The sequence below is a fragment of the Callospermophilus lateralis genome, chromosome X, assembly GCF_048772815.1.
Source record: "Callospermophilus lateralis isolate mCalLat2 chromosome X, mCalLat2.hap1, whole genome shotgun sequence".
NCBI lineage: Eukaryota > Metazoa > Chordata > Mammalia > Rodentia > Sciuridae > Callospermophilus > Callospermophilus lateralis.
Window position 1 is genome coordinate 20019600 of NC_135325.1, and position 27603 is coordinate 20047202.

Here is a 27603-nt window from a genome sequence, read left to right on the forward strand (position 1 = left end):
AAGATCAACATGTGGAAACTGTCTTTTTTTTTTTTTTTTTGGTAGTAGGGATTGAACCCAAGGGTGCTTAACCACTGAGCAACACCACCAGCTCTTTTTATTTTTAATTTTGAGACAGGGTCTCATCATTTTGCTTAGATCCTAGCGAAGACTGACCACAAACGTGTGATTCTTCTGCTTCAGCCTCCTGAGCTACCGGAATTACAGAAGTGTACTGCCACCCTCAGCTGGAAACTACTTTTTAACAATTGGGAGTGGGTGGCATTGCTCTTGGATGGTAGTGAATTTCCTCTGACAAAATTCTAACAAAAACTGACTATAAAGTGCCAGTAATACTGGTGACTTGAGAAGATGAGAGTGTCTAAAGGGCTTTGCTTTCTGAAATGCTGTTTATTTGGAGAAAATTGCAATATTATTTATTTCCACAATTTCAACATTCTATTATTTATAAATAAAAACTTTCCATGCAGTTAACAGACCTTAAGCTTCGTTAGCATCTATTATTTAATTAAAGTTAGACTATCGGAATAATTATTTTCTAATGTTAATTTGAAGCTCATTAAGTAAAAAGAAAGACATGGAGTATGATCCACATCCCTCAGAAGCTATCTGCTTATTTTCTAAATACTTAAATATTTCATATAGTATTTTTTTTAAAAGATTGTAGTTGTAAATAGACAGCATGCCTTTATTTGTTTATTTTATGAGGTGCTGAGGATAGAACCCAGTGCCTTACACATGGTAGGTAAGCACTCTGCCACTGAAGCTGCAGCCTCAGCCCTTATAGAGTAATTTTTTATACCAATCATATTTCCAAAGTTTCTGTGGGCAATGAAGGTTCACAATTGCCTTTTGTTTGATTTGGAAATAGTAAACAAAGTGACTTATGTGAAATCAGTAGATCATGGCAGCTTATTCTTTCACTTTATCTACCACTAAGGTCATTCTGCTCATAGGGAAATCCAATTTCCAAGTACCAAATGCTAGCCTGTGACTTAACTTATAAACACAGGAAAGAAATAGGGAGGAGGAAGAAAAATCATTTTATACTCCTTTTACAACCCCATTCTTCTGGCAGTAGCAAGTACAATGAATATAAGCTAAACTTTGATACCTGTCTTTTTAAAACAAATGCAAGCTTATTTAAGAACAACTAACATTACATATGGAAATAAAATAAATTTTCATGAAACAGATGTACCAATTGCTCATGAACCAAAGTATCATCCACATAGTGCAGTCAATACACCACCTGCAAAGTAGCTCTTTTTAGCATGTTACTTACATGGATAGGTATGAACTGTAAAATATTCTGGTTTTATGTTCAAATAGTTCATCCTTTATTCAGAACTGGGTTTATCTGTCATATTTTATGTCTCAGTTTTCTTGTCATTTTAAGGGGAGGGGAAGCAACTTTTAAAGTTCATTTGTAATATATTTCCTCAATAATTACTATTTTTCTCAGTTTGAAAAAAATGACAGAAAAATATTAATAGTTGGAGTTATATCTATAAAACTCTCAGAATGTTAGTGCAGTAGTATATAGATTTTTTATATTCATTTTGTTTAATTCACATGTTACCTTTCCATAAAATTTAAGTGCATACTTGTACTAGTAGTAAAACAACAGTTTATACTACCTGAATAGAGCTGAGAGGCAAACTTGAATTTCAAACATATATTCCTCAGATTCCTTTATGGAGATTCATTTTATTTTTTTTTCTTTATTAACTTTTGGCATACATTTATTTTGTGTGAGCCACTGTGAGTTCTTTTTGGAAAGATGCATGATATAAATAAAGACATGCATTTAAAAATAAAATAATGAAAGTACAATCCTCTTTGGCTTACTATCTCAGAGCTTAAAGAACCATTTAAATAGCCCTATGTGAAGGGCTAAAAGGTACATTCATTATTTAAGCTAAATATATAATGATTTGGAAACATTTCAAAAAAGGAATTTGAGAGTTGTTTCAAGAAAATTGTGTTGGAATTCTATGGGTAACCTTGTGCTATCTAAACAAATGAAACTAAGCCTCCTGTGTTAATATGAAATCAAATGAAGATGGATTTAGTGAAATTATAAATTTAAAGGCACCATTAAAAACACAATGAGGAAAAGTACACTCAAGGTAAAATTAAAATAGCATTATAATGAAATTGTATAATTATTGAATACATTTTCATATAAATCTATATGACAAAAACACTGGCTAAAAAATTTCTATAGATGTAAATATTTTAAAATAATGATGGCAGATTGTTTGGTCTCAATATTTCTCTTTTTTTTCCACTTCCCTGGGTGCTCTCCATAATCTCCAAGTTCCTGAAGGGACTCTCTCACAATAATTAGCAGAGGGAGGATAAGAAAAAAATCCATGGCTATGCCAGATAAACTGGATCATAGTAATGAATTACCTTCTCCTGTCTTTCTTTTAAGCTTGGATCTTATGTGAGACTATTAATTATGGTTTAACTGTTCCTAATAATTAGAGGATGTCATTTTGCATATCAAGAATTGATAATGGGTCTGTGAGTGCCAGAAACCCACAGATTCTAAAAAGTCTAGGCAACAAAAGTAAACTTTAGAAAACTTATAACAGGTAAAGATCAGCTGGGATATTAAAAGAACATATTTTATTTTCATAGAATCCAGTCACTTGGACCTACCTCCAAGTAGGCAGGAAGCTATCATCAGTAAATTAGATTGGGTTGACAGTAGATATGGGGAAGACAGATACCCTATTAAATACGTAGGAATAGAAGAGTTCTATCTTGTCAAGGTTAGAAGATGAATTGAAGTGGGGAAAAAAATACATACTTATAAAAGGCCCAGGAAACCTTCACCCTATTATCATAAGGAATATGCCTTAGAGAATAATGCCAAGATAATATTTACTACACTAGAAAAAATGAATTTTATCAGCTCAATCTGTAATTACTTATCTAAATGGAAGAAGTACTTCACTTTAATCACAAGTTATTGTACTTAAGTAGATCAGTCTTATTTGGGGTTTCTCAAGTTAAGAGAACATTAGAATCCCCAAAAGATGTTAAAATGCAGATTGCTAGGTGCTATCTCTAATGTTTCTATGTCAGCAAGCTTGGAATAAGCCCACAAATTTGCATTTCTCTTATTATTTTTTTCTAATTAATACATGACAGCAGAATGCATTTCAATTCATTGCACTTAAATGGAGCACAACTTTTCATTTCTCTAGTTGTACACACTGTAGAGTCACACCATTCATGCAATAGTACCTGTACCTAGGGTAATGATGCCCATCTCGTTCCATCATCTTTCCTACCTCCGTGCCCCCTCCCCTCCTCTCAATACCCTCTGTCCAATTCAAAGTTCTTCCATTCTTCCCTTACCCTCCCCCATTAGGGATCAGCATCCACTGATCAGAGAAAACATTTGGGCTTTGGTTTTTTGGGATTGGCTTACTTTGCTTAGCATAATATTCTCAAACTCCATCCATTTACCTGAAAAAGCCATAAATTTATTCTCTTTTAATGCTGAGTAATAGTCCATTGTGTATACATATCAGTTTCCTTATCCATTCATCCATTGAAGGGTATCTAGTTTGGTTCCATAGTTTAGTTATTGTAAATTAAGCTGCTATAAACATTGAAGTGGCTGTGTCATTGTAATATGCTGATTTTAAGTCCTTTGGTTACAGAGGAGTGGGGTAGCTGGATCAGATGGTGGTTCCATTTCAAGTTTTCTGAGGAATCTCCATACTGCTTTCCAGAGTGGTTGCACCAATTTGTAGTCCCACCAGCAATGTATGAGTGTACCTTTTCTGCCACATCCTTACCAATACTTATTGTTGCTTGTATTCTTAAAAACTGCCATTCTGACTGTAGTGAGATGAAATCTCAGTGTAGTGTTGATTTGCATTTCTTTTATTGCTGGAGATGTTGAACATATTTTCATATATTTTTTGATCAACTGTATATCATCTGAAAAACATCTGTTCAGTTCCTTAGCCCATTTATTAATTGGGTTGTTTGTTTTTGTGGTGATAAGTTTTTTGAGTTCTTTATATATCCTGGAGATTAGTGCTGTATCTGATGTGCATGTGGTAAAGATTTTCTCCCACTCTGTATGCTTTCTCTTCATATTATTGATTGCTTCCTTTGCCGAGAAGCAGCTTTTTAGTTTGAATCCATGCCATTTATTGATTCTTGATTTTATTTCTTACATTTTAGGTGTCATGTTAAGGAAGTCAGGACCTAATCCAACATGAAGATTTGGGCCTATTTTGTCTTCTATTAGGCACAGGATCTCTGGTCTAATTCCTAGGACCTTGATCCACTTTGAGTTGAGTTTTGTGCATGGTGAGATATAGGGGTTTAATTTTATTTTGCTGCATATGGATTTCCAATTTTCCCAGCACTATTTGTTGAAGAGGCAATCTTTTCTCTAATGTATGTTTTTAGCACATTTGTGTAGTATGAGATAATTATATTTATGTGGGTTAGTCTCTGTGTCTTCTATTCTCCCATGCCATTTTTGTTACTATAGCACTATGCTATAGTTCAAGGTCTGGTATTGTGATGCCTTCTGCTTCACTCTTCTTGCTAAGGATGGCTCTGGCTATTCTGATTTTTTATTTTTCCAAATGAATTTAAAGATTGCTTTTTCTATTTTATGAGGAATGTTGTTGGGATTTTACTTGGAATTGCATTAAATCTGTATAACATTTTTGGTAGTATGGTCATTTTGACTATTTATTCTTCCTATCCAAGAACATGGGAGGTCTTTCTATCTTCTGTGGTTTCCTTCAATTCTTTCTTTAGTTTTCTGTAGTTTTTGTTATAGAAGTCTTTCCCTTCTTTTGTTAGATTAATTCCTAAGTATTTTTTGAGGCTATTGTGAATGGGATAGCTTTCCTAAATTCTCTTTCATTACTGATGTATAGAATTGCATTTGATTTATGGGTATTGATTTTATATCCTGTTACTTTGCTAAATTCATTTATTAATTCTAGAAGTTTTCTGGTGAAATTTTTTGGATCCTCTAAATATAGAATCATGTCATCAGCAAATAATGATAGTTTGAGTTCTCCTTTTCCTGTTCATATCCCTCTAATTTCTTTTGTCTAAATGCTCTGGCTAGAGTTTCAAGAACTATGTTGAATAGAAGTGGGGAACTGTCTTGTTGCAGTTTTTAGAGGGAATAATTCCAATTTTTCTCCATTTAGAATGATATTGGCCTTGGGTTTAGCACAGATAGCTTTTACAACGTTGAGGTATATTCCTACTATCCCTAGTTTCTATAGTGTTTTTAACATGAAAGTATGCTGTATTTTGTCTGTATCTATTGAGATGATCATATGATTCTTGTCTTTAAAGTCTATTGATGTGAGGAATTACATTTATTGATTTCCATATGTTGAACCAAACTTGCATCCCTGGGATGAACCCCATTTGATCATCGCACACTATCTTTTTTAAAAATATTTTTGTATGCAAACAAATTTGCGTTTCTCCTAAGTTTCCAGGTAATGTTTATGCTGCTGGTCTGGGGACCACACTTTATAAAACACCGATTCTATGTGGATAAATTCTTTGAAGGCCATTACAGGAGATGAGCATTATCAACAGGGACTTATTGAATTCCCATAAGCACTCTAATCTTGTCACTTGATTCCACAGCCAGTGAAGAGTACAGTATTGCCATATCCCTTACATAGAAGGAAGGAAGCTACAGTTAATAAATCAGACTGGGTCAGTAGGAGATACCAAGAAGAGAAAGATAACTTGTTCAATAAGACAAAAATAGATAAGTTCTTTCTGGTCAAGTTTAGAAGATTAATTAAAGTGAATAAAATAATGTATACTTACAAAAGACCCAGGAAACCTTCACTCTATTATCATAAGTAGTATGCCTCAGAGAATAGTGCCAAGACATATTTTTATTACACTGGAAATAATTCTTTATGTGTTTAATATTATTATCTGTTTTATCTTTCCTGGATCACCATGCTTCCCCAGAGTTATCCTTCTTTGGCAATACCAACATTCCCCAGAAACAGATGTATTCTGCACTTGGGTCTTCCCATAACTTACATGATTCTGTAAGTCTTCTAATTCACCTCTTAAAGGCCAAAGTTTCTTTTCTCCTTTGTCTCCTTTACACCCCCCAAAATAGATCTAATCATAAAAATAATAGATCTACATACCATGGATATGAATCCCACAGATCTAGAAGAAATGGAATATCAAATTCCTTACCTCACATTCCTAGTGAAAAATAGGAGGCAATCCCATGGGTTATTAATAATAATATTTTAAAACAAATTACTCTGATTGTAAATAAAAGAGAGATTTAGCTACTGTATCTATACCCAGGTATGTAGTAGAAATGAGTGACAGATGGTACCTGTTTTGGGTCTTAGACTGTGACATATTTTAATGAACATTAAATTCTTATTCACTGCCTGAGTCAGCAGGGGAATTTTACCTCAAATTCTAGACCAGCTGTCAGGTTTTGTTAATTGGCTTAAATATCAAATGGTAAGACTTATACAAAACATATTTTTACTTTGTTCACAACTAAGGTGACATAGTGTGAATTTTAATCATATTGAAAAATTATTGAGATTTTGCTAAGAGAGACTCTTCATGGTCCCGAGGATGACAAAAACTTTTAGTCGTAAAAATGTCCAAATAGTGTAACATGATTTTTAGAAATGAGAGTTCTCAATTGCGGTTAATTTTTTCTAAGAAATCAAATGATATGAGGAGTTTTAAAATGGGTTGAAAGGCCTGGGCTAGAATCTGGATGTCTTAGTGTTCCTTTTAACTCTGCTACTAATGTTATATAATAACTGGTATATGCCATATGTTTCTTTCTGGACCTCATTTTCCTCTTTAGACATAACCTGAGTAGCTGATCCCAAGGAACTTTAGACTTGTAATTGGATCAGAGATAAGCTAGATCATTTTCAAAGTTCCTTCTAGTTTTACTATAATTGGATTTTGTCAATATGCTGCTTCCTAAGAACAACATTCTTGATTGGTAAATTTAATCAATGATTTACATAGCAACCTGCACTATGTAGTGAAATTATGAATTTATTATCACAAAATATTTTTAGCATGTGGTATTTTCCAGATATGGTTATTTTAAAAAATATTGTTCAAGATGCTCTACTATGATTTGACCTTGGAGCTTCTCCATGAAGATATGGAATACTATTTCCTCTCCCTTGAATCAAAGCAGGCTTATGTTTATTTCTACCAGAAGAGTATGGTAGTATTAATGCTTTATGAAGTTTAAGTTTTCTTTACAGAAATAATGCTGCTTTGAGTCCTTAGTCTCCATTTGTGAATTCTGACTAATTTAAGGCCACCGTGCTGTTACATGGCCAAACAACATGAGAAGTCCAAGGGAACATGTTTTGGTGAGCAGCCCCAGACGTCAAAGCATCCAACACAGGAACCTGATGGTATGAGTGAATAAACACTTTCAGATGATTCTAGAGTCCAGTCATGTGGGCATTCCAGTCAAGTCCCACAACTGTGAAACAAATATGAACCATTCTCTGTATATGTCCTCTAAATTATTGACCAATAAAATCCATGAACATAATTAAAAAGTTCATTTTAAGCTAAAACTTTTAAAGTATCTGTTACACAGCAATAGTTAACTGGAAGAACAACTAAGTGTTGCCTTTTAAAAAGTCTGCCCATTGTGTATTTCTTGATCTCTCATCCTTGTGAAGATGAGGTTTCCCTGACAGGTACTATCAAGTAAATATTTCTTGAAGGTTTACTTTGTGTAAGTCACCATTCTTAACATTAAGGATATAATTGTAAACAAAGGGGTAGAGTGCCTATATTAACCGAGACTACAATTGAATGAGGCTTTTACATTTCCATTATGATTAACTATGGTTCTGCATTTGAACAGCAGTATAGCTTGGTTCTGAGTTAGAGAGCATGACTATATGTTGATAATCAGTGTTCACCATAATATTGACTGAAAGGATCCATATATTGCTCCAGAAGAATAATATTTGTCAAAATTCCATATTTTAGGGCTGGGGATGTGGCCCAAATGGTAGTGCGCTCGCCTGGCATGCGTGCAGCCTGGGTTCGATCCTCAGCACCACATACAAACAAAGATGTTGTGTCCACCAAAACTAAAAAAATAAAATATTTTAAAAATTCTCTCTCTCTCTCTTTAAAAAAAATTCCATATTTTAAGGATATGTAGCCCAACTATCCTTTCCCCTAGATATGCTAAAAATCGTCCCTGAATTTATATTTTCCTCTCTGTGGCATATGACAGTGTGTACTACTCTCTACCTGTGTAAAATATTCTCACTTTGTAATACCACTCTTTTCCTCCCTCTTGTACCATGAATTATTTGAATTATTCAAATATATTTTCTGAGCTTCTTGTCCTCTGTCCCTTCTTTCCGAACTGAGAAGCACCCTCAGTTTTTGTCCCTCTTAATTATTGTGTCACTCTATAAAATACTCCCTGAGTCTTCTCTATTACTTATAGTTATCTAGTTATGAATTCATTATTGAGAGTCTGCTATATATATCCAGTTGGCTAAAGAAATGAATGTTTTCACTCGGATGTCCTGAAGACATTTTGGACTCAATATTATCAAAACTCAAATAATTATCATTTTTGCCTTTCAAATATTTCTCATCCATTTTCCTCTTAAGTCTACTAACCTTTCTAGGACTCTAATCACCCAATTTAGAAGTATAGGTATCATTTGTGACCTCTCTCTCTTATGGTAAGTTTTATTCATTCCATCAACATTTGTCATGTCTCCCTTCTTATCTCACTTACAGTGCTACTTAGTTCAAAACTTCTAATTAATCTCCTTACTACCAGAAATATTACTACCAAAGAGTATTACAAAAAGATAAATATGATTGTTTCAATCTCTCGATGGCCCCCATCAGTTGATGAAGAAATTTTTAAATATATCTAACATTTTTTACTTATCTTCCACTACATAAACTACTTTTCTGAACGCCATAGGCATTGCATCACTCCAAAAGCACCTATTCTTTGACCCATGATTTATTTAAAAGCTAACTCGTAACAATAAGTAAACCTATTTTAAATGAAATTCCCAATGAGTATTACTACATATGGAACAAAAAATATAATGCAAATAAGTATTTGGTAAAATGTCACATATTTAAAATAACCAAGGAAATTTATTTAAGTTTAGCTTTAAAGAAATTATTCAAGCATCAATATAAGTATAATATCTAATATCAATACAAATAAAAGTATATTAATTTAGGTAAAATCATGAACTATTATAATAGAATTTTGTTTCTTAAGTAGCTAATATCAAGTTAGCATTTCACAAAATTGATGTATCTAAAATGTAAATAAATTCTAATTTAGAATATTCTACTTAGTAATTTAAGTTCCTAATATTAGATCAACCTCTCCTTTCCTGGAAAGTAATAAAATTCCAAAAGATCAAGAAGTTGTAGAGTTCTATTTTTTTTAATCTTGTTCAACTGAAACCAAATGTGTCAATGAAGGTTTCCCTGGAGTCATGTTACTGCCAATGTCATATAATTTCTCAAAACACATGAGGTACATATAATGAATGTCATTTGATTATCCTTTTTGGTCAAAATAAGGTTTAACCCATGTATGTGATAATAATCATCTCTTATACTTCTCGTATATCACTCTGAGTATCAACTTTATCAGTTTACAATGATGATGCTTAGACCTCTTAGCTCACAAATACTTCTTAGTATTACTTTTTATGTTTTAAATAAAGTTTTATTATAGGTATACTTATTTTTTCATGAGCACAATTTTGTTTGAAAAGCAAATGTGAAAATTTATGTACAGATTTCCCCATTTTAAATAGTAACATATGCCATCTTTGAATAAACTTAGCAAAAAAGATGCACATTTCCTTTCAGACTTGATAGAAAATACCAAAAAAATGGTAATAATATACTATGAAGCTTTTAAAAGACTACTGAAGGCTAAAATATACATACAGCCGTTTTTTGAAGACTTGATAACATTTCATTTTGATCCTTAAAGCCAGTTGTTTGAATCTTGTTCATTGCATCTTCTTTTTCTGAAAGCCACGCACTAAAAAGGCACTGAAAGAAATTTCAGAGAAGAAAAATAATTATTAAAAATAGACCTTTTTGTTTTTCAAATTAATACCTCTCCATGTCTGTAACTGCCATGATTTCCACGTAACTCACCTGTTCTTCTGTAAAACGCTGCCATTTTAGAAGAATGTCTTGTAAAAGAACCCAGCGATCTTCTGTCCACCTACAGATATTTGCCCATCGATCTCCTAGTACCTGGGGAAGAGAGGACGGAACACATCAGTAAACAATTTTTAACTGAATTTTATTAAAAATGGCATAAATGATTTGACAAAGTATTTGATTTTGAGTCTCCTATGTATAATGGGGATTTTAAATAACACCCTTTCTGCTTCTGCTTTGAATTAGGTAAGCAATGTGCCTTTCAGATTATTTCAGTCTTTCACCTTTCCTTGAAAAGCAATTTATAAGCAGCCTGAAGCAGTTATACTACTATCTCAACAATACATTAGCAAAGATATAAATATAAAATTATATAATGTCAATACACAATATATGTACCAAAACAATACTATACCCCATAAAGATGTATAACTATTATGTGTCAATGCTAAAAACATGAATGGGATTTTCCAATGAGAACATGTAAACTCTGTATATTCCTTAGGTCTGAAAAAACGCTCCAAAGAATAAAAGTCTGACTATTCAATTAAAGACCTTAAAAGGACTCTTATTTAAATTCTGCATAATTAGAATTAATATTACCATATAAAGTTTAAATTATCTATATTCTTACAGACTATGAAATGTGCTATCTCAAAAACATTGAGATAAAATTATAATAGTCCCTGAATAGGAACTCCATACCTTTAGCATGTCACTAATTTCTAAGTGTACACAGTAATTTAATGTATAACATAAACCAAATACAAATGATTTTTGGATCAGAAATATATACTATAATGATTTTAAAGCACAGGGCGTGTTTGAAAGACAAAAAAGTATGTCATTTACTTGCACTCCTTTATGATGCACTTCAGAGCCTAAAATTTCAAACTTTTATGATTTTTTTATATAAAGAGAATTAATGCCTCATCGCTGTTGGATCTTTAAAGATAGAGGTATCACAATATGTGGAATTCTTTATTTTGTATGGAATCAAAACTAAAATAAAAGTGTTTACAACTCATATTTTGGAAAATATATCCAGTATCTAAAATAAGCCTCACAATTTTCTACTTATCTTGATGCTGCATATTTGGATCAATCCATTTAGAAGATATTATTATGGGATTCAAACAATACAAATGTAATTAGAGTTATGAAAAAAATCCATCTATCCTTAGGTAACTTCAAAAAGGAAATCCCATGCATGAGTAAACAGTAGGCAATAAACATTTTACTACAATATTAAAATGATCATGTACTCATATGCATCTCAGTCAGAAGTGAGTTTTCAGATTTTCTTCAGAAGTGTCAATAAAAATGTTATTGCTTTCAGCATAATGTAACTGATTTTCTTATTTTTTATAGTTTCATTCTCTACTCAACTCCTTTTGAATTACATTAGGTTATGACAAAAACCATAACATTGAAATAGAAATGCAAGACACCCTCAGGAAATGAGCCAACTTAAATCAATGAGCTTAAAAATATTACCATTTAATTATTATAAATAAATTGGTTTTATCCTAATATATATTTTAAGTTCTTTTAGTGAAAACTAGTAACAGTTTATATATGCATCAGATACACTGATTCATGTAACATAATGCTTCATAGATTAGTTGTGAAAAAAATAACTTCAAACAGAAAACCTTATGCCTTAGCTATAAACTATACCATCTTTCTTATTAGATTGTATAGTTATAAAAGGTCAAAACATAGTATATTTGCTATAGCCCACCAACTTCTATAAAGATGGTAAAAAAAAGTGGGGAAGGGCAAAGGAACTATAGCATTTATAAATGAAAGAAAATGGAAACTTAAATTCATAGAGCACTTATGTATTGCTGCAAAAAAAAGGTAAACTGAAGTGTGTGATCCTACTGCTGAAAAATTATAATTTATTAATGTTATTAGAAAAATTTGTAGGATTCTACAAATCCAAATAAAACCCCTCATATTCTAGATTACTTAAAGTAATTTTTTAAAAATTTCTAAAATATATACTTTTTGGTACCGAGGATTGATAAGCCAACTTAAATCAATGAACTTAGCTAAATCTCCAGTCATTTTTATTCCTTTTACTTTGAGACAGGGTCTTACTAAGTTACTAAGAGTCTCACTAATTTGCTAAGGCTGACCTTGAATTTGTGATCCTCCTGTTTTAATCTTTAGAATTGCTGGGATTATAGACATATGCCACCACAGCCAGCTAAAATTATAAAATGTTTTAATGTGATGCATTGTATACTGTCATGTTTTCCATTATAAATACTATACCACTAATGATTAAGTATTTTAGGTATATGATTAACCTACTTAAGACACTATTTTAAGAATGTCATTAAAGTGTCCTTTGTATCCAAATAATGATTCAAATTTTGATAATTCATTGAACCTGGTATGAGTTGGACAATATTTATCTTTATTTCATGATAGGTTCTAATTTGCTCACTCATCAATCATGAAATTTATTCAAATATCTATTTGGAAAAAAACCTACATGTGCCAAATATAAACAAAATAATTATGTGAGTTTAATTGTATTCCCCCAAACTACTGGTGAAGCACTACACCCAACCCACTACCTCAAATGAAATCATATTTAGAGCTAATGCCTTCTTTGAAGGTCTAAAATTGAAGCCATTGGGGTAGTCTCTAGTCCAGTTTTACTGGTGGCCTTTTAAGAGGAGAAAATTTGGATACAAATACCAGGAGTAAGTATGTAAAGGAGAGACCACATGACCACATGAGGACACAGGAAGAAGGCAGCCATTTACATGTCAAGGAGAAAAGACTCAGAAGACATCAATTGAATCAGTAGGTTTGATATTGAACTTTCTAACCCTCAGAAAATTGAGAAAATAAAATTCTATTGTTTCAGCTACCCAATCTGATATTTGTTATGGCAGCAATTACAAACTAATACAGAAGTCATATCTGAAAAAGGCTCTTCTGGAAGAAACTTAGAGCCAAATTATTAAGTCTATTAAAGAAAATACCAATATCTTATAAGAACTGACATAAATATTAAAAAGATCATGTATTGAAAAGTGTTCTTAACTTGAAGAAGTTATGTAAGTATTGTGTTTTTTTACATTTTGTTTGAACATGTTAAAAATCAAATCTTCCAATAAATGTCAATGGTCATTTACTCTTTTTGCCTGTAAAAAAGAGAAAAGAAAATGAGGGGCCCATCAAAAATAGAATAAAGATCAGTGGACTACATGAAGGGGATTGAGGAGGAGGGAGAAGGGATAGAATAAGGGAAGAACAGTGGAATGAATCTGACCCAACTTTTCTATGTACATATAGGAATATACCACAGTGAATCTCACCTTCACATATATCCACAAGACACTAATTAAAAAGTAAAAATTACAAGTAAAGAGCAAAATGATCATTAGAGTACAGGGAAGGGACCAGGGGAATGGAGAAGGGGAGGGAAAGGGGAAGTACTGGGGACTGAATTAGAGCAAATGTTATCCAAGGCTTTTATAGATATTTCAAAATGAATCCTAATGTTACATGTAACTAAAAAAATTAAAAATAATTTGGATTTATAAAACAAAAAGCACTTATTAAACCTAAAAGATATTTCATCTCCCACTATATTTAAATATTTGTCCTTCAAAAACACATTCCATTACTTAAACCTATCTTGCTCTCAGAAAACTCTAAATGAATCAAATCTAAGTCACTTCTGTTGCAATGTGGGCGATGCTTTTTACTGGTCTCAGTGTAATTAGATGAGTGAATTAGGAATTGCTTGCTTACATGCTATACATATAAGCATAATCATATATGTACATACTATTTGAATTAATGTATTTCTTTTTATTGCATAAAAGTATTGGCCTTCATTTGAATTACAAAGAATGAAGCTAAGCAATGGGAAGATTATCATTCAGCTCTAGATTGCCTCAAAGATGCTGGTTCCTATCATTAAATGAACACCCAAATTGTTAGACAAGTATAAAGAATTATATTTAATGGGACTGACAAAAAAGCTCAATTTAAAAATACATTAGTGCATTTTGTTATATGGAATATTAGTTTTATTGCAGTATATTTGTACATGCATATAAGATACTTTAATCCTATCTATCCCCTTTCCACTCCCCCCTCCCCAATCCCCCTTTTCCTCTAATAGACTCTCTTCTGTTTTCATGTTGTTTACCTCCTAGGTTCTACACAAGGGAAAACATATAATACTTGCCTGTGTCAGAAGAAAAACTACATTAGGATTATAACTGTCTAGAGAAAAAAATGTGCATTTACTCAATGCTTTCTGAGTTCTTAGGTTTAAGGAAATAATGCATACTTTTGTAGAGCTAAGTAGATATTATAAGCATAAATGCAAAATTAGTGATTTATAACATCTCTCAAGGTGATAAGAAAAAAAATTTATTCATATTCTCATTTTGGCTCAACAGTAAGAGGAGCTAAAGGTCACATCACTTACTCTAACAAATATTCATGGACTAAATCACAACTCTATTATCCATGCTCAGATCCACAAGGGAGAGGATTTTTCCCTCCCATTTAATTCATATCTCATGTCACTATCCATGCCAAGAACTTTGGTTGAGTTGAGCTTTCAAGATAAACATGAAAAATGTCTACCAAAAGTACATTTGGATAAGGGCAACTGAAGAAAGTTTGACAAACGTGGAAGGTAAAGCTGAAGTACAGTGATCCTTGAATTTATATAAGTCTCATAGGATATGAGACCAAATTTTGTCATCAGAATTGACATTAAGAAATAAATTTTTCCTGGGCATATGTCCACTAATGAAAAACAATTATGTACTATGGGCCACACAATGAAGCACACAGTGGAGTTGATAAAAGAGGGAAGCAGCAAGGAACAGTCCAGCTCATTTTATGGCAGTTTCAGACCAACACTATACTTCCCAGACAAATGAATTTTATGTGTAATGGGCCTTCTGAAAAACAGTTTTGGTTCTTTCTTACATTATAAACATGAAATTAAAAGGCATATGCAACTTCATTTTACCAGTGGTGAAATGAAAATCATATCAAGTAACTTGAAGAAAGAAAATAAACCGCATGATGAGAGAAGATAAGTGGCAGAGTCCTACAAACTAATGTTTAGCCAATTTGTAAGTTTGTTATCAATTTTGCATGTTTTTATAAACTGTTAACTGAAGCAACATACTATAAATTGGCAGGCCTTATAGCTTCAATAACATGTGATCCAGTGAGAGAAAAAATGTTATTTCAATGTATTGGGAAAAAATTACTGAGGGATTCTCAGAAAGTATCATTCTTATTTTTGTTTAAAGTATTAAAAATAAATAATATATGGAATTGTCTGAAAGAGAACAGAAGAACATGCTTCTTCAACTGTTATATCTCCTAAGTGAACTCAAGGACTTTGATGTTACTTCTAAAGGTGTATTTTTCAGATGAGTAAAGTTATATTTGATGGGTTAACTAACTTGTCTAATCCCACAGTATTGAGTATCTGGGATTCAACTTCAGATCTAATATGACTACAGGCCCATGCTCTTTCATGATGCCATTTACTAAGCAGGGCATTTGACATAAAAGTTATGCCTTCTAATTTTTGCTACATAATCCACAGCAAGATGTATAGGTGTTGAATCCCTTTTGAGTTTTTTATATATAGTTGTTCTTATTATAGAAGTTTGAATATATTTTACTAAATATTTTATCTAGACCCAGTGGATAAAAATTGGAATATTGTTATTATAATTTGATCTGAAATCATATTTGACATCATAGTTCCATATTAAGTACAATAAGAAAAAAATCATAAAATACTTTCACTTCTAGATAAAGAATGTATGTTCTTTGTCAGTATTTATTTTTTTATTTTATTTTTTGTAGTTGTAGATGGATAACATGTCCTTATTTAGTTTTTTATGCAGTGCTAAAGATTGAACCCCAATGCCTCATGCATGCTAGGCAATCACTCTGCCACTGAGCTACAGCCCCATTCCTTTTAGGATTTATGTTTTAAAAAGCAAATATGACTGTCTGATTTATTAATGAAATTCTGCCATTATGCTGAAAATGTAGTGAGATTTTTAAGTTGAAGAAGCATGTTCTTCTGTGATCTTTCAGTCAATTCCATATTATTTTTTTTAAATATTTAGTTTATACTTGGACACAATACCTTTATTTCACTCATTTTTTTTTAACTTGGTACTGAGGATCGATCCCGGGTCCTGCACATGCAAGACAAGCGCTCTACTGCTGAGCCACAACCCCAGCCCCCATATTATTTTTAATAGTTTATAAAGTGCTAATGAATAAATATGGAAAGGCCCTTTTGTTGTTGCCATTGCTATTATTATTTGTAGGCTATTACTTAATGTGATTTGGTAGCTTAATAAACTGTAGTTCCCAGCTCCCTCCAGTCTACTCAATTGGGATACCAATAAAGAGCAGGTGGAGTCCTAGGAGCAGTTCAGCAGACAGTGTCCTTTCCAGCATTCATCCCATTGCCTGGAATTCCTTGACAGCCTGAGGTTTTACTGTTCCTTATGGTTTTATACCTCACAAGCTCTAGACTCCTTGAGGTAGGCTGCTAACCCTTGAGGTTAATAAAGTCTAATAGAGTAATACATGAATTTAGAAGAAGTGCATGAATATCTAAAATTTGAATTGCATCACTGTAACTGTTTCCCAATTATTCCATTGGAACACTTTCTCTTACTTCATGACTTACCTACACACCTACCAATCATATATGATGAATTGGAAAACCTATAGGAAGCAAAGATTACTTTTGAAGTTCTACACTCAACATCTGAGATTCCAAATCTTGAAAATTTACCATGGCCATTAACCATACAGGAGAATCTTTGAATCTGCTGATTTACACATCCCCAGTCTTAAAATATAGACTGCCTGAAATCTTGTCCTAGCTATTCTGTTTTCCAACTTTTTAATAGCTGTCAGTAAACTCTTAATCTTGGCACATGTTCGTGTTCCCCTAATAAAATGAAAATAATAACCCTCAGGGTTAGGTCACTACAAGGATCAGAGAAGTCAACAAATATGAAAGTTCTCTGAAAACTGATTAATAGGTGTGATTGGTAAGGATTTATACTTCAGTTGACAGAAAAATCAGCATTTCCTCCATATGTAAAAATTCTGAAACTTTATGGAATTTTAATATAAAACACAGTGAAATATTTCTGCAGGGCACTAAAATTACATCATTTTCATATTTTAATAGCCATCTATAAGACTTATAGCCTTGTAAGAGTTGAGAAATTTGTCACTATTAAGTTGTTTTGAGAGAGAGAGAGAGAGAGAGAGAGAGAGAGAACTTTTTAATATTTATTTTTTTAGTTTTTGGTGGACACAACATCTTTATTTTATTTTTATGTGGTGCTGAGGATTGAACCCAGCACCCCGCGCATGCCAGGCAAGTGCGCTACTGCTTGAGCCACATCCCCAGCCCAGAAGATTAATTTTTAAACCAGGACCATGTTCTAATACATCTATTAACTGAAAGAAAATGCATGGAGAACAGATATCCCTCTATGTAGTGTTCTAACTCTTGGCATTGGAAATATCCATCTACAAAATCCCAAATTATAATGTTTATGCATAATAAAATCCATTAAATAGCTTAAAAATAAGTGAATGGGTAGTGAAAGAGATTATGGCTAAAAGTGTAGAGTTATCTGATTTCTACTGAGGTTAATATGTGGGGAAAAAAGGGCAAAAATCAGAGCACCTACTTTTATAAGAGAAGTTAGAAATCCCTTGTTTTATATCACATCTCCTCAATTTCAAATATTAATAATATATTATTAGATATCATGTGTACCAAATGAACTTTATATGAATTTTTGATGCACTAGACCAATTCCTAGAAAGATGTAAACTACTGAAACTGACAAATGGAAATCTTGAAAATCAATTTTTAAAAAAATGAAAAAATACAAATAAAAAATGGGAATTTGCATGTCAATTAGTGTGTCAAATTTTCATTTGAAACTACTATTTGTGTAATCCAGGATTAGGCAAATCCCTAAACCTGCACAATCAGATACTTAAACTTAGGAAGCATATTATAAGAAAGGAACATAACAGGTCAACCACTTTCATGGAAATAATGGGAAAACTAAATCAATATTGAACATTAGCAAAGAAAACTAAGCAATACTTAAAGAAATTAGATATCTCATTCAGGATTGGTTCTTTTTTTGGAATTAAGGCTATTTTAATATCAAAAAAATTAAGCAATTGTCTGTTTTGATATATTAACACAATAATGAAAAAAAAACTAATATCAAGTGATCCAGAAAAACATTTGATAAAATTCAGCAGTTATAATAAAACCTTTTTAGAATATTAGGAATGAAAGCCATCTACAATAAACTTATAGGAAATATTCTTAATGGGGACTGATTAAAAACCTTATTCCTGACTCCTAAATTGAGAAACAAATGTCCACAAGAATCCCATTGTACTAGAGAATGTACACAGTGTAATAAGGTGAGGAAAATTAATAACATGAATAATGACTGGCAGGGAGAAATAAAACTAATTCACAAGCTGTATAGGTACATCAGAATGATGCTATGGATAAACTATTCAAATTAATAAGTTCATACAGTTTTGGATACAAGAACAAGAAAAAAATCAAAAGCATATCTCCATATCAGAACAAATACAAAATGAAATCTTAAAAATATCATTAATAAGAATTGCAATAATACCTAGAAAATATCTTGAAAAAAGGCTAAGATTCTCTACCTTGAAAACACATATAATATTGAGAGAAAGTAAAGGTCTAAATAAATGGAAAGCTATTTGACATTCATGGATCTAAAGATTTGATAAGACAAAAATGTCAACTCTCCACAAACTGGTCCACAAATTCAATAAAATTTAATTTAAGCCATAGCAGGGAATTTTGGGGAGTTTGGCAAGTTTGAAATTTAAATGGCTAAAAATAGCCAAAATAGACATAAAATATATGAATAGGTTTTACTGACCGACTAACTAACCAGCACGAACAAGGCAGTTTTAGTGCTCCCCTTAGCATCACTAAATCTTATATTTTTTTTTCTTAATAAAGCCCCTGATCTCCCTTTTCTTAGGGCACTGATTTAGAAAACTTGCTATTATAAATTAATTCTCTGCCTTAGAAAGCAAAAAAATACATAAAAATAAAAATCTACAATTCAGGAATGCCATTCTCAAGGACCTCAGCACAATCTCTGAAACATGGTCATTGAGAAACATAGTACATCTATCTTCTAGTCTCTGTAATAGTGTAGGAGCCTCACTTCATTATACACAAATAAGCAAACACAGCCTAATCTTATGGATCATACAACCCCCTAATATTCTCCAGCGCTTCTCCATTTACTCAGCTCAACAATTAAAATCACTCCTGCATTTTGTTCCACAGAAATTAGTTCAGTGTTTTCCCAAAATGGCAAGAGTCTTGATCCATATTGCATTAGTATTGAATAAAATCTTGTCTATTTAATTGTCTATTGTAATTATTCTTTTACAACACTGCCATATATAAAAATTCATTATAAAGCTATAGCAACTTAATATAATATTGGCCTAAGATAGGCTAGCAGGCAAGCTAAACTGATAAGAGTCTATAACTTGAGCCATGAATGTATAAGCATTTGAGTATTATATTTATATCAAAGGCGACCTGCATAACATTGGCAAAAAAATTGGCATTTGCAATAAATAGTCTTGTTTTAGTTGGATCTATATGAAAATATGGACATTCACCTCTTCCACACACCAGCCATAGTGGGTGGATTGTAATTATGAAAGGAATAGTAATAATTTTCCCATATGGCAATATGGTACATTACCTTATGATTTTAGAGAGGATACTTTTATTTTAAAACTCAGGGCAAAAATATACTAACCATAGTATTAAATATTAAAATGCAGAATGTCATATTAAATTTAAACATCTATTTATTAAAAACATATCATTAAGGAGTAAAAGGGCAAAATACCTATTAAATAAGGAAATTATAATTTAAATAACCAAAAAAAAGGATTAACATTCAGAATATGTATTTAAAAATAGCTTCAAACTAATCTCCTTAGTGGTTGTACTAATTTACATTCCTACCGAGAGTATGAAAGTGTTGGCCATTTGAATGTCTTATTTTGAGAAATGACTATTTAGTTCATTTTCCCATTTATTGGATGAGTTGTTTCTTTGGTATTAAGTTTTCTGAATTCTATATATACATCAAAATGAATGCCACTATTATGTGAACTATAACGGACCAATAAAAAATAAAAATAGCTTCAATATATCACTAAGAGAAATATAGACCGATAGCAAAATAGACACTTCACAAAAGAAGTCAATTGAATAGCCACTAAACAAAAGAACGATTGCTCAATATCACTAGTCATCAGTACATGCAAATGAAAAATAAGAGATACCATTATATACCCACCAGAAGGACTCAATTTGAAAAGCTAACAACCAAGTATTGAATAAGTTATGAGACAATTTGTACTTTATTTGCTGCTAGTGAGAGTATACACTTGTTAATCAACTTGCAAAAAATCTGTTTAAATATCTATAATACTAAATACACACATGCCCAACTCTCAAGAAATTCCAATCCTCAGTACATACCCAACATAAAGTCATACATTCTCACAAAAAAGATATCTATAACTTTGATTAACAACAGCATTGTTTGTAATGATTTTAAACATGAAAAAATCCAAAGTTTCTTTTTTTTTTTTTTGTACTGGGATTGAACTCAAGGGTACTCAACCACTGGGTCACATCCCCAGCCTTATTTTGTATTTTAGTTAGAGACAGTGTCTCACTGAGTTGCTTAGCACCTCACAGTTGCTAAAGGCTGGCTTTGGATTCTCGATTCTCCTGTCTCAGCCTCCCAAGCTGCTGGGATTACAGGTGTGTGCCACTGCACCTGGCAATCCATAATTTCTTAACAGTAGTATTTATAGTGTGATATATTCATACAAATAATATGTTTCAGCAATGAAAATTAATGAATTAATGTTATATACAACATAGATGAATTTCATAAATAAAAGGAGTGAAAAAGTCAAGCTAAAACTATATATACCATACAAATGTATTTACATTAAGTTAAAAATATAGCAAAACTTATCTGAAGTATCATAAATTTGGATAGAGGTAGCCTTTGAGGTATTGGAAAAAGTTTATTACTACAATAGATTTGACAGGAATATATTAGTTACTAATAACATACTATTCATGTATAGAACCATGAGTATTTTAACTTTGTTAAAAGTCTTTAAGCTATAATTGTGTGTGCTTTTCTAGGTATTTCAATAAAAATACTTTTTTAAAAAAGGGTCATATTATAATGTTTAGAGTTTTCCCCCGAGACAGAAAGTTTTGAAATTTTTCAAAAAGAATTACATTCTAATTCTAAATGTATTAGAATTATAATTTATACTCATAAAGAATATTATTGCTCAGAAAAAAATGAATATTATTGTTCCAATGTATTAGCTTATATTGCTCCTGTAATTATATATAGTGGGAACTATTAATATCTGAGTCCATTTTATAAATTGGGCATAAGAGAGCTTATTGCTCAATTAATAAGTCATAAAATCAAGATTGAGGTCAGCTCTAGAAACCTAGAGATGATGTTATTTCAACTCTATCCAACACCCACCTGGATAAGTAAAATCACCACAAGTCACCTATTAATAGAATTCTTGAAAATCTGTCATGTGCTGTATTCTTATAAAACTTTGGATTTTGATTCATCCAAGATGGCAGAATAGAGGAGGTCACCTTCCTGGATGCTCTGTGGTATGAAACCAAGAAAGGAGACAGGCAGCTTCTCTGCAAGGTGGGTGAGCAACAAAAAAAAAAAAAAGGTTGTGGCTGGGAATCTTTACTGGAATTTAAAACTGGACATTCAAAGCAGAACAGGAACACAGGAGGTTGGATATAATAAAGAAAAAATCCCCAGCAGCACAACCACTTCCAGGGCCAGGCCAAAAGCATAAGCCAGAGAGGTCCCTCCATGAGCATAGTAGAGGGATAACAGAATTAAAAGAACCCTCATTTTGGGCAGGCCCAAGGCCTGTCTGGGTATGGAGCATTTAGTGATCAAGGAAATTGCCCAATAAACCTGAAGGACAAGGACATGCTGCGTGAATATCCCTGTGCAGGGAAAAAACCCGCCATCTCTCCAGGCAGCTTGCAGAGGATAAAGGAAGGAACCATTTTGCAGCCTCAGAACTAGAGCTAGGAGCTGAGGAAGCCGGTTCCTGGCAAACCTGAGTTTGGCCCAAAATATAGGCCCAATAAACACACAATGCATGATATAAAATGTGCCTAAGTGACCAGAAGAAAATCAAATATGGAGAGAGGTTTATACAGGGGACACCTGGTCATAGAAATCCACTTGGCTCTACCCCCACCCCTCCAATATGACTGCTTGCAGGACCTGCTGGGAGAGAGACATCTGGCCATGAACTCAGAAGGGTGGAGTGAGAGAGATTATTTGGAGACTGAACCTGAAAACAGGAAACCTGGTGTCCTCAGGTGATGTAGGGCATGAAGAAGCGGCTTTCCCTATCACAGGAGTGGAACCCAGAAGAGATTCCAAAGAAAAATTAAGACCAATACTTCTCAAATTATTCTATGAAAATGAAAAGGAAGGAACCCTTCCATAGAACCATTCTAGAAGCTAGTATCACACTGATACTAAAACCAAACAAAGTCACATCAAGGAAAGAAAACTTCAGACCAATATCCCTGATGAACATAGACATAAAAATTCTTAATAAAATTCTGGCAAATTGCATACAAAAACATATTAAAAAGATAGTGCACCATGATCAAGCTGGGTTCATCCCAGGGATGCAGGGTTAGTTCAACATATGGAAATCAATAATCATAATTTATCGCATCAATAGATTTAAAGACAAGAATCATTTGATCATCTCAATAGATTCAAAAAAGGATTTGACAAACTATAGCACCCCTTCATGTTCGAAACTAGGAATAGTGGAAACATACTTCAACATTGTAAATGCTATCTATGCTAAACCCAAGTCCAACATCATTCTAAATGGAGAAAAATTGAAAGTATTCCCTCTAAGAACTGGAACAAGACAGAATACCCTCTTTCACCACATTTATTCCGCATCGTCCTTGAAACTCTAGCCAGAGCAATTAGACAGATCAAAGAAATTAAAGGGATACAAATAGGAAAAGAAGAACTCAAACTATCACTATTTGTGAATGACATGACTCTATATTTTGAAGATCTAAAATAATTCCACCAGAAAACTTCAAGAAATGATTAATTCAGCACATTAGCAGGACATAAAATTCACACCCATAAATCAAATGCATTCCTATACCTCAGTGATGAATCCACTGAAACTAGGAAAACTACCCCATTCAAAATAGCTTCAAAAATAAATTTCAGAATAAATGTAACAAAAGAGGTGAAAGACCTCTACAATGAAATCTACAGAACACTAAAAGAAATTGAAAAGGATCTTAGAAAATGTAAAGATCTCTCATGCTCTTGGATAGGCAGAATTGATATTGGCAAAATGGCTATACTATCAAAAGCACTATACAATCTGAAGTTAATTCCTATTAAAACCCCAATGACACTCTTCATAAATATAGAAAAAAGCAATTATGAAATTCATTTGGAAAATTAAGAGACCCAGAATAGCCAAAGAAATCCTTAGTGAGAAAAGTGAAGCAGCAGGCATCATAATACCAGACATTAAATTATATTACAGTGTCACGGTAACAAAAACAGCATGATTTCACACCAAAAAAGGTACATAGACCAATGGTACAGAATAGAACACACAGGGACAAACCCACAAAAATACAGTTATCTCATAATAGACAAAAGTGCCAAAAACATACATTGGTCAACAAATGGTGCTGGGGAAATTGGAAATTCACATGTAGCAAAATGAAATTAAACCCCTATCTCTCACCCTGCACACAGCTCAAAGTGGATCAAGGACTTAAGCCCTAGAACAGAGACCCTGCACCTAATAGAAGAAAAAGTAGTACCAAATCTCCACCATGTCCAATTAGGACCTGACTTCATTAACAAGACTTCTAAAGCACAAGAGGTCAAATCAAGAATCAAGTAGTGGGATGGAATCAAACTGAAAAGCTACTTCACAGCAAAGGAAACAACCAATAATGTGAAGAGAGAGCCTACAGAATGGGAGAAACTCTTTACCACACACACTATAGATAGAGTGTTAATCTCCGGGATATATAAAGAACTTAAAAAATAACACCAAAAACAAGTAACCCAATCAAAAAATGGGCTAAGGAACTAAACAGACACTTCATAGAAGAAGTACAATGCATCAACAAATATATAAAAAAATGTTCAAAATCTCCAGCAATAAGAAAAATGCAAATCAAAACTACACTGAGATTTCATCTCACTCCAGTCAGAATGGCAATTATCAAGAATACAAGGAACAATAAACATTGGTGAGGATGTGGGGAAAAAGGTACACTCAAACCTTGCTGGTGGGACTGCAAATTGGTGCAACACTCTGGAAAGCAGTATGGATTCCTGAGAAAGCTGGGAATGGAACCACAATTTGACCCAGCTATCCCATTCATCAGTCTATACCCAAAGAACTTAAAATCAGCATACTACAGTGACATGGCCACATCAATATTTATAGCAGTTCAATTCACAATAGCTAAACTATGCAACCAACCTAGATACCTTTCAATGGATGAATGGATAAAGAAGTTGTGGTATATATGGACTTATTCAGCCTTAAAGAATGAACTTATGGGGCTGGGATTGTAGTTCAGCAGTAGAGTGCTCGCCTAGCATGGGCAGGACTCGGGTTTGATCCTCAGCACCACATAAAAATAAAAGCATGGTGTTGTGTCCATCTACACCTAAAAAATAAATATATATTTTAAAAAAGAATGAAATTATGGCATTTGTCGGGAAATGAATGGAACTGGAGAATATCATGCTAAGTGAAATAAGCCAATCCCAAAGAACCAAAAGCTGAATGTTTGCTCTGATATGTGGATGCTAATTCACAGTAATGGGTGGGGAATAGAGTCACTTTGGATTAGAGAGGGGAGTAAAGGGAGGGGAGGGGGTATGGGCGTAGGAATGATAGTAGAATGAAGCAAATATTACTACCCTATGTGCATATATTATTACATGACCTGTGTAACTCTACACCATGTACAACCAGAAGAATGAGAAGTTATACTCCACTTACGTATGCTATGTCAAAATACATTCTACTGTCATGTATAACTAATTAGAACAAAAAAAAGGAAAAATAATTTTAAAACCTTTGGATTTTGACGTTAAATTTTCATTAGAAATATTTAAAATTAATTTAGACAACATAAAATTTGCATTTAAAAACTAAATCCATGTATCTAAGCTGTACAAAACAAGCTTTGTGTGTGTGTGTGTGTGTGTGTGTGTGTGTGTGTGTGTGTGTTTTTTGCTGGAGATTGAACTTAGGACCTGTGCATGTAAGGCAACTCTCTACAAACTGAGCTATTCCCCAGCCCCAAAAGTTTTCTAATAGTTGGATTAAGTACAAGTTTTATAAAGTTAAAATTAACTTAAATCTGCAGATTCTCATATACCCTAACCACTGTTCAAGTGTTCTAAATATCCACATGTGTACAGTAGCTTCCCTATTAGTGTTGTCCTAGAAGTGGAAAATATTAAATACTTATCACAATAGTATGTTATAGGTATATATGAAAAGAGTGAAAGAGAGAGAGAGCATACTTGTGCATGTAAGAGTTGAATTCACAGATAAAACTGCATTACTTTTTTTAGTAGGTTTCCTTATCCCCCTTTTGCTTCTGGGTAAAACAAAACTGAGAAAAACTGCACGATTTTCTCAGGGTCGCACAGTAATTTTCTCCCATGAAATTGAGAGCTTAGAAAAAAGCCCTGGTTGAGGTATCACACAGATCTGTGTAGCAGTCCCAGCTCTGTCACTTTACAAGCTACATGAACCTGAATGTAACTTCATCATGTACTGGCTTTCTCATTTGTGATACTGAAGCTGCATGTCATACAAATTGCTTAAAACTACCACAAAATAATAAGATCATAAAAGCATTAACAATGATAAGTAGTGCTTCATTGGCAGCAATTATCAACACTTGACTTGGTGGATTGTTTCTGTACTTTTAAAAGTTACAATTTTAAGATGTATTTTATTCACCAAATGTAAAATTATAAACTAGATGAAAATATCAATATATTTCTTCATCCATGTTCCTTTCCATAAATAATCTCTATTTCTTAATTCTATAGGGCTTAACATTTTATAGACTTTTCTCCTTCCCCATATTATCCCAAGTACTTACTATAAATACTTTCAGTTACGCTCTCCACATTTAAGTCATGATAGAAAATGAGAAATATAGTCTTTCTGAACAAATATTCTTTGGTATACTACTTTATTTCCAATCAACTTTCATTGTTCATTTATTTTAATATTTTCAGATTAACTGAGATGGCACATTTCTTTTGTCATACGTACAATGCTCACATACTTCACCAGTTAAAATTATAAATGGTATTAACAATAATGATAACAATGCACAAAATATGTCAATACATGTCTGGAACTCTTCTACTTCTAGATTTACTTTGTCACTTCTGATAATTATAATTGTTGGTAAAAATAATTGGCAGAATACAGCATTCAACTTCTTTATGTTTTGCCTTTGCTTTTAGAGAGTTTTTTCTTAAAGTAATTTTGAAAATCAAGCCTTTTAATTTGAAGTTATCTGCATAATGAAAGAAATTTATGCTTCTACTTAATATATTAGACAGCATTACCATTTTTTTTTCTTGAAGGCCACTAGTATATGATTTGGTATTGGAAAGGACTTTGGAGGTTATTAACTCTTTCTACTTAGTATGGAATATCTTCTAAAACACACTTGAACATGTGACATTTCTGTTTCTGCTGAATGTTATCAATGAAGAAGAGTTCACTATTTCCTACAACTCCAATTCTACTCTAAGAATGTTCTGGTATAATGAAAATAAGTAAAATAATGTAGGCACAGGGATAAAAAAAAAAAAAAACATGTTCTCATTCAGATGTGGAAGCTAAAAATCTTGAGCTCATAAAAGCACAGAAAAAAGCTGTAGTCACTCAAGGCCAGGAAAGAGGGGAAAGGCGAGATTGGATAATGCATAACAAACAAATAAGGAAGAAAAATGTCTCATGTTATACAGCATAGTAGGGTGACTATGGTTCACAACAACTTATCATATACTTTATAGAGAACTAAAAGAGAAATTCAAGGCT

The 27603-nt window shown here is 32.7% G+C and overlaps 1 protein-coding gene across 3 annotated transcripts in view; it reads right to left on the minus strand.

Moving 5' to 3' along the window:
* Dmd (dystrophin) overlaps positions 1–27603 on the minus strand; it is a 2011337-nt gene that overhangs the window by 1403466 nt on the left and 580268 nt on the right. For all 3 annotated transcript variants that reach the window (XM_077107047.1, XM_077107046.1, XM_077107045.1), the window contains 2 exons: positions 10234–10335; positions 10018–10125 (listed from right to left, as the gene is read on the minus strand). In XM_077107047.1, coding sequence (XP_076963162.1) covers positions 10018–10125; positions 10234–10335 — 210 coding nt within the window. The remainder of the gene's footprint in view (positions 1–10017; positions 10126–10233; positions 10336–27603) is intronic.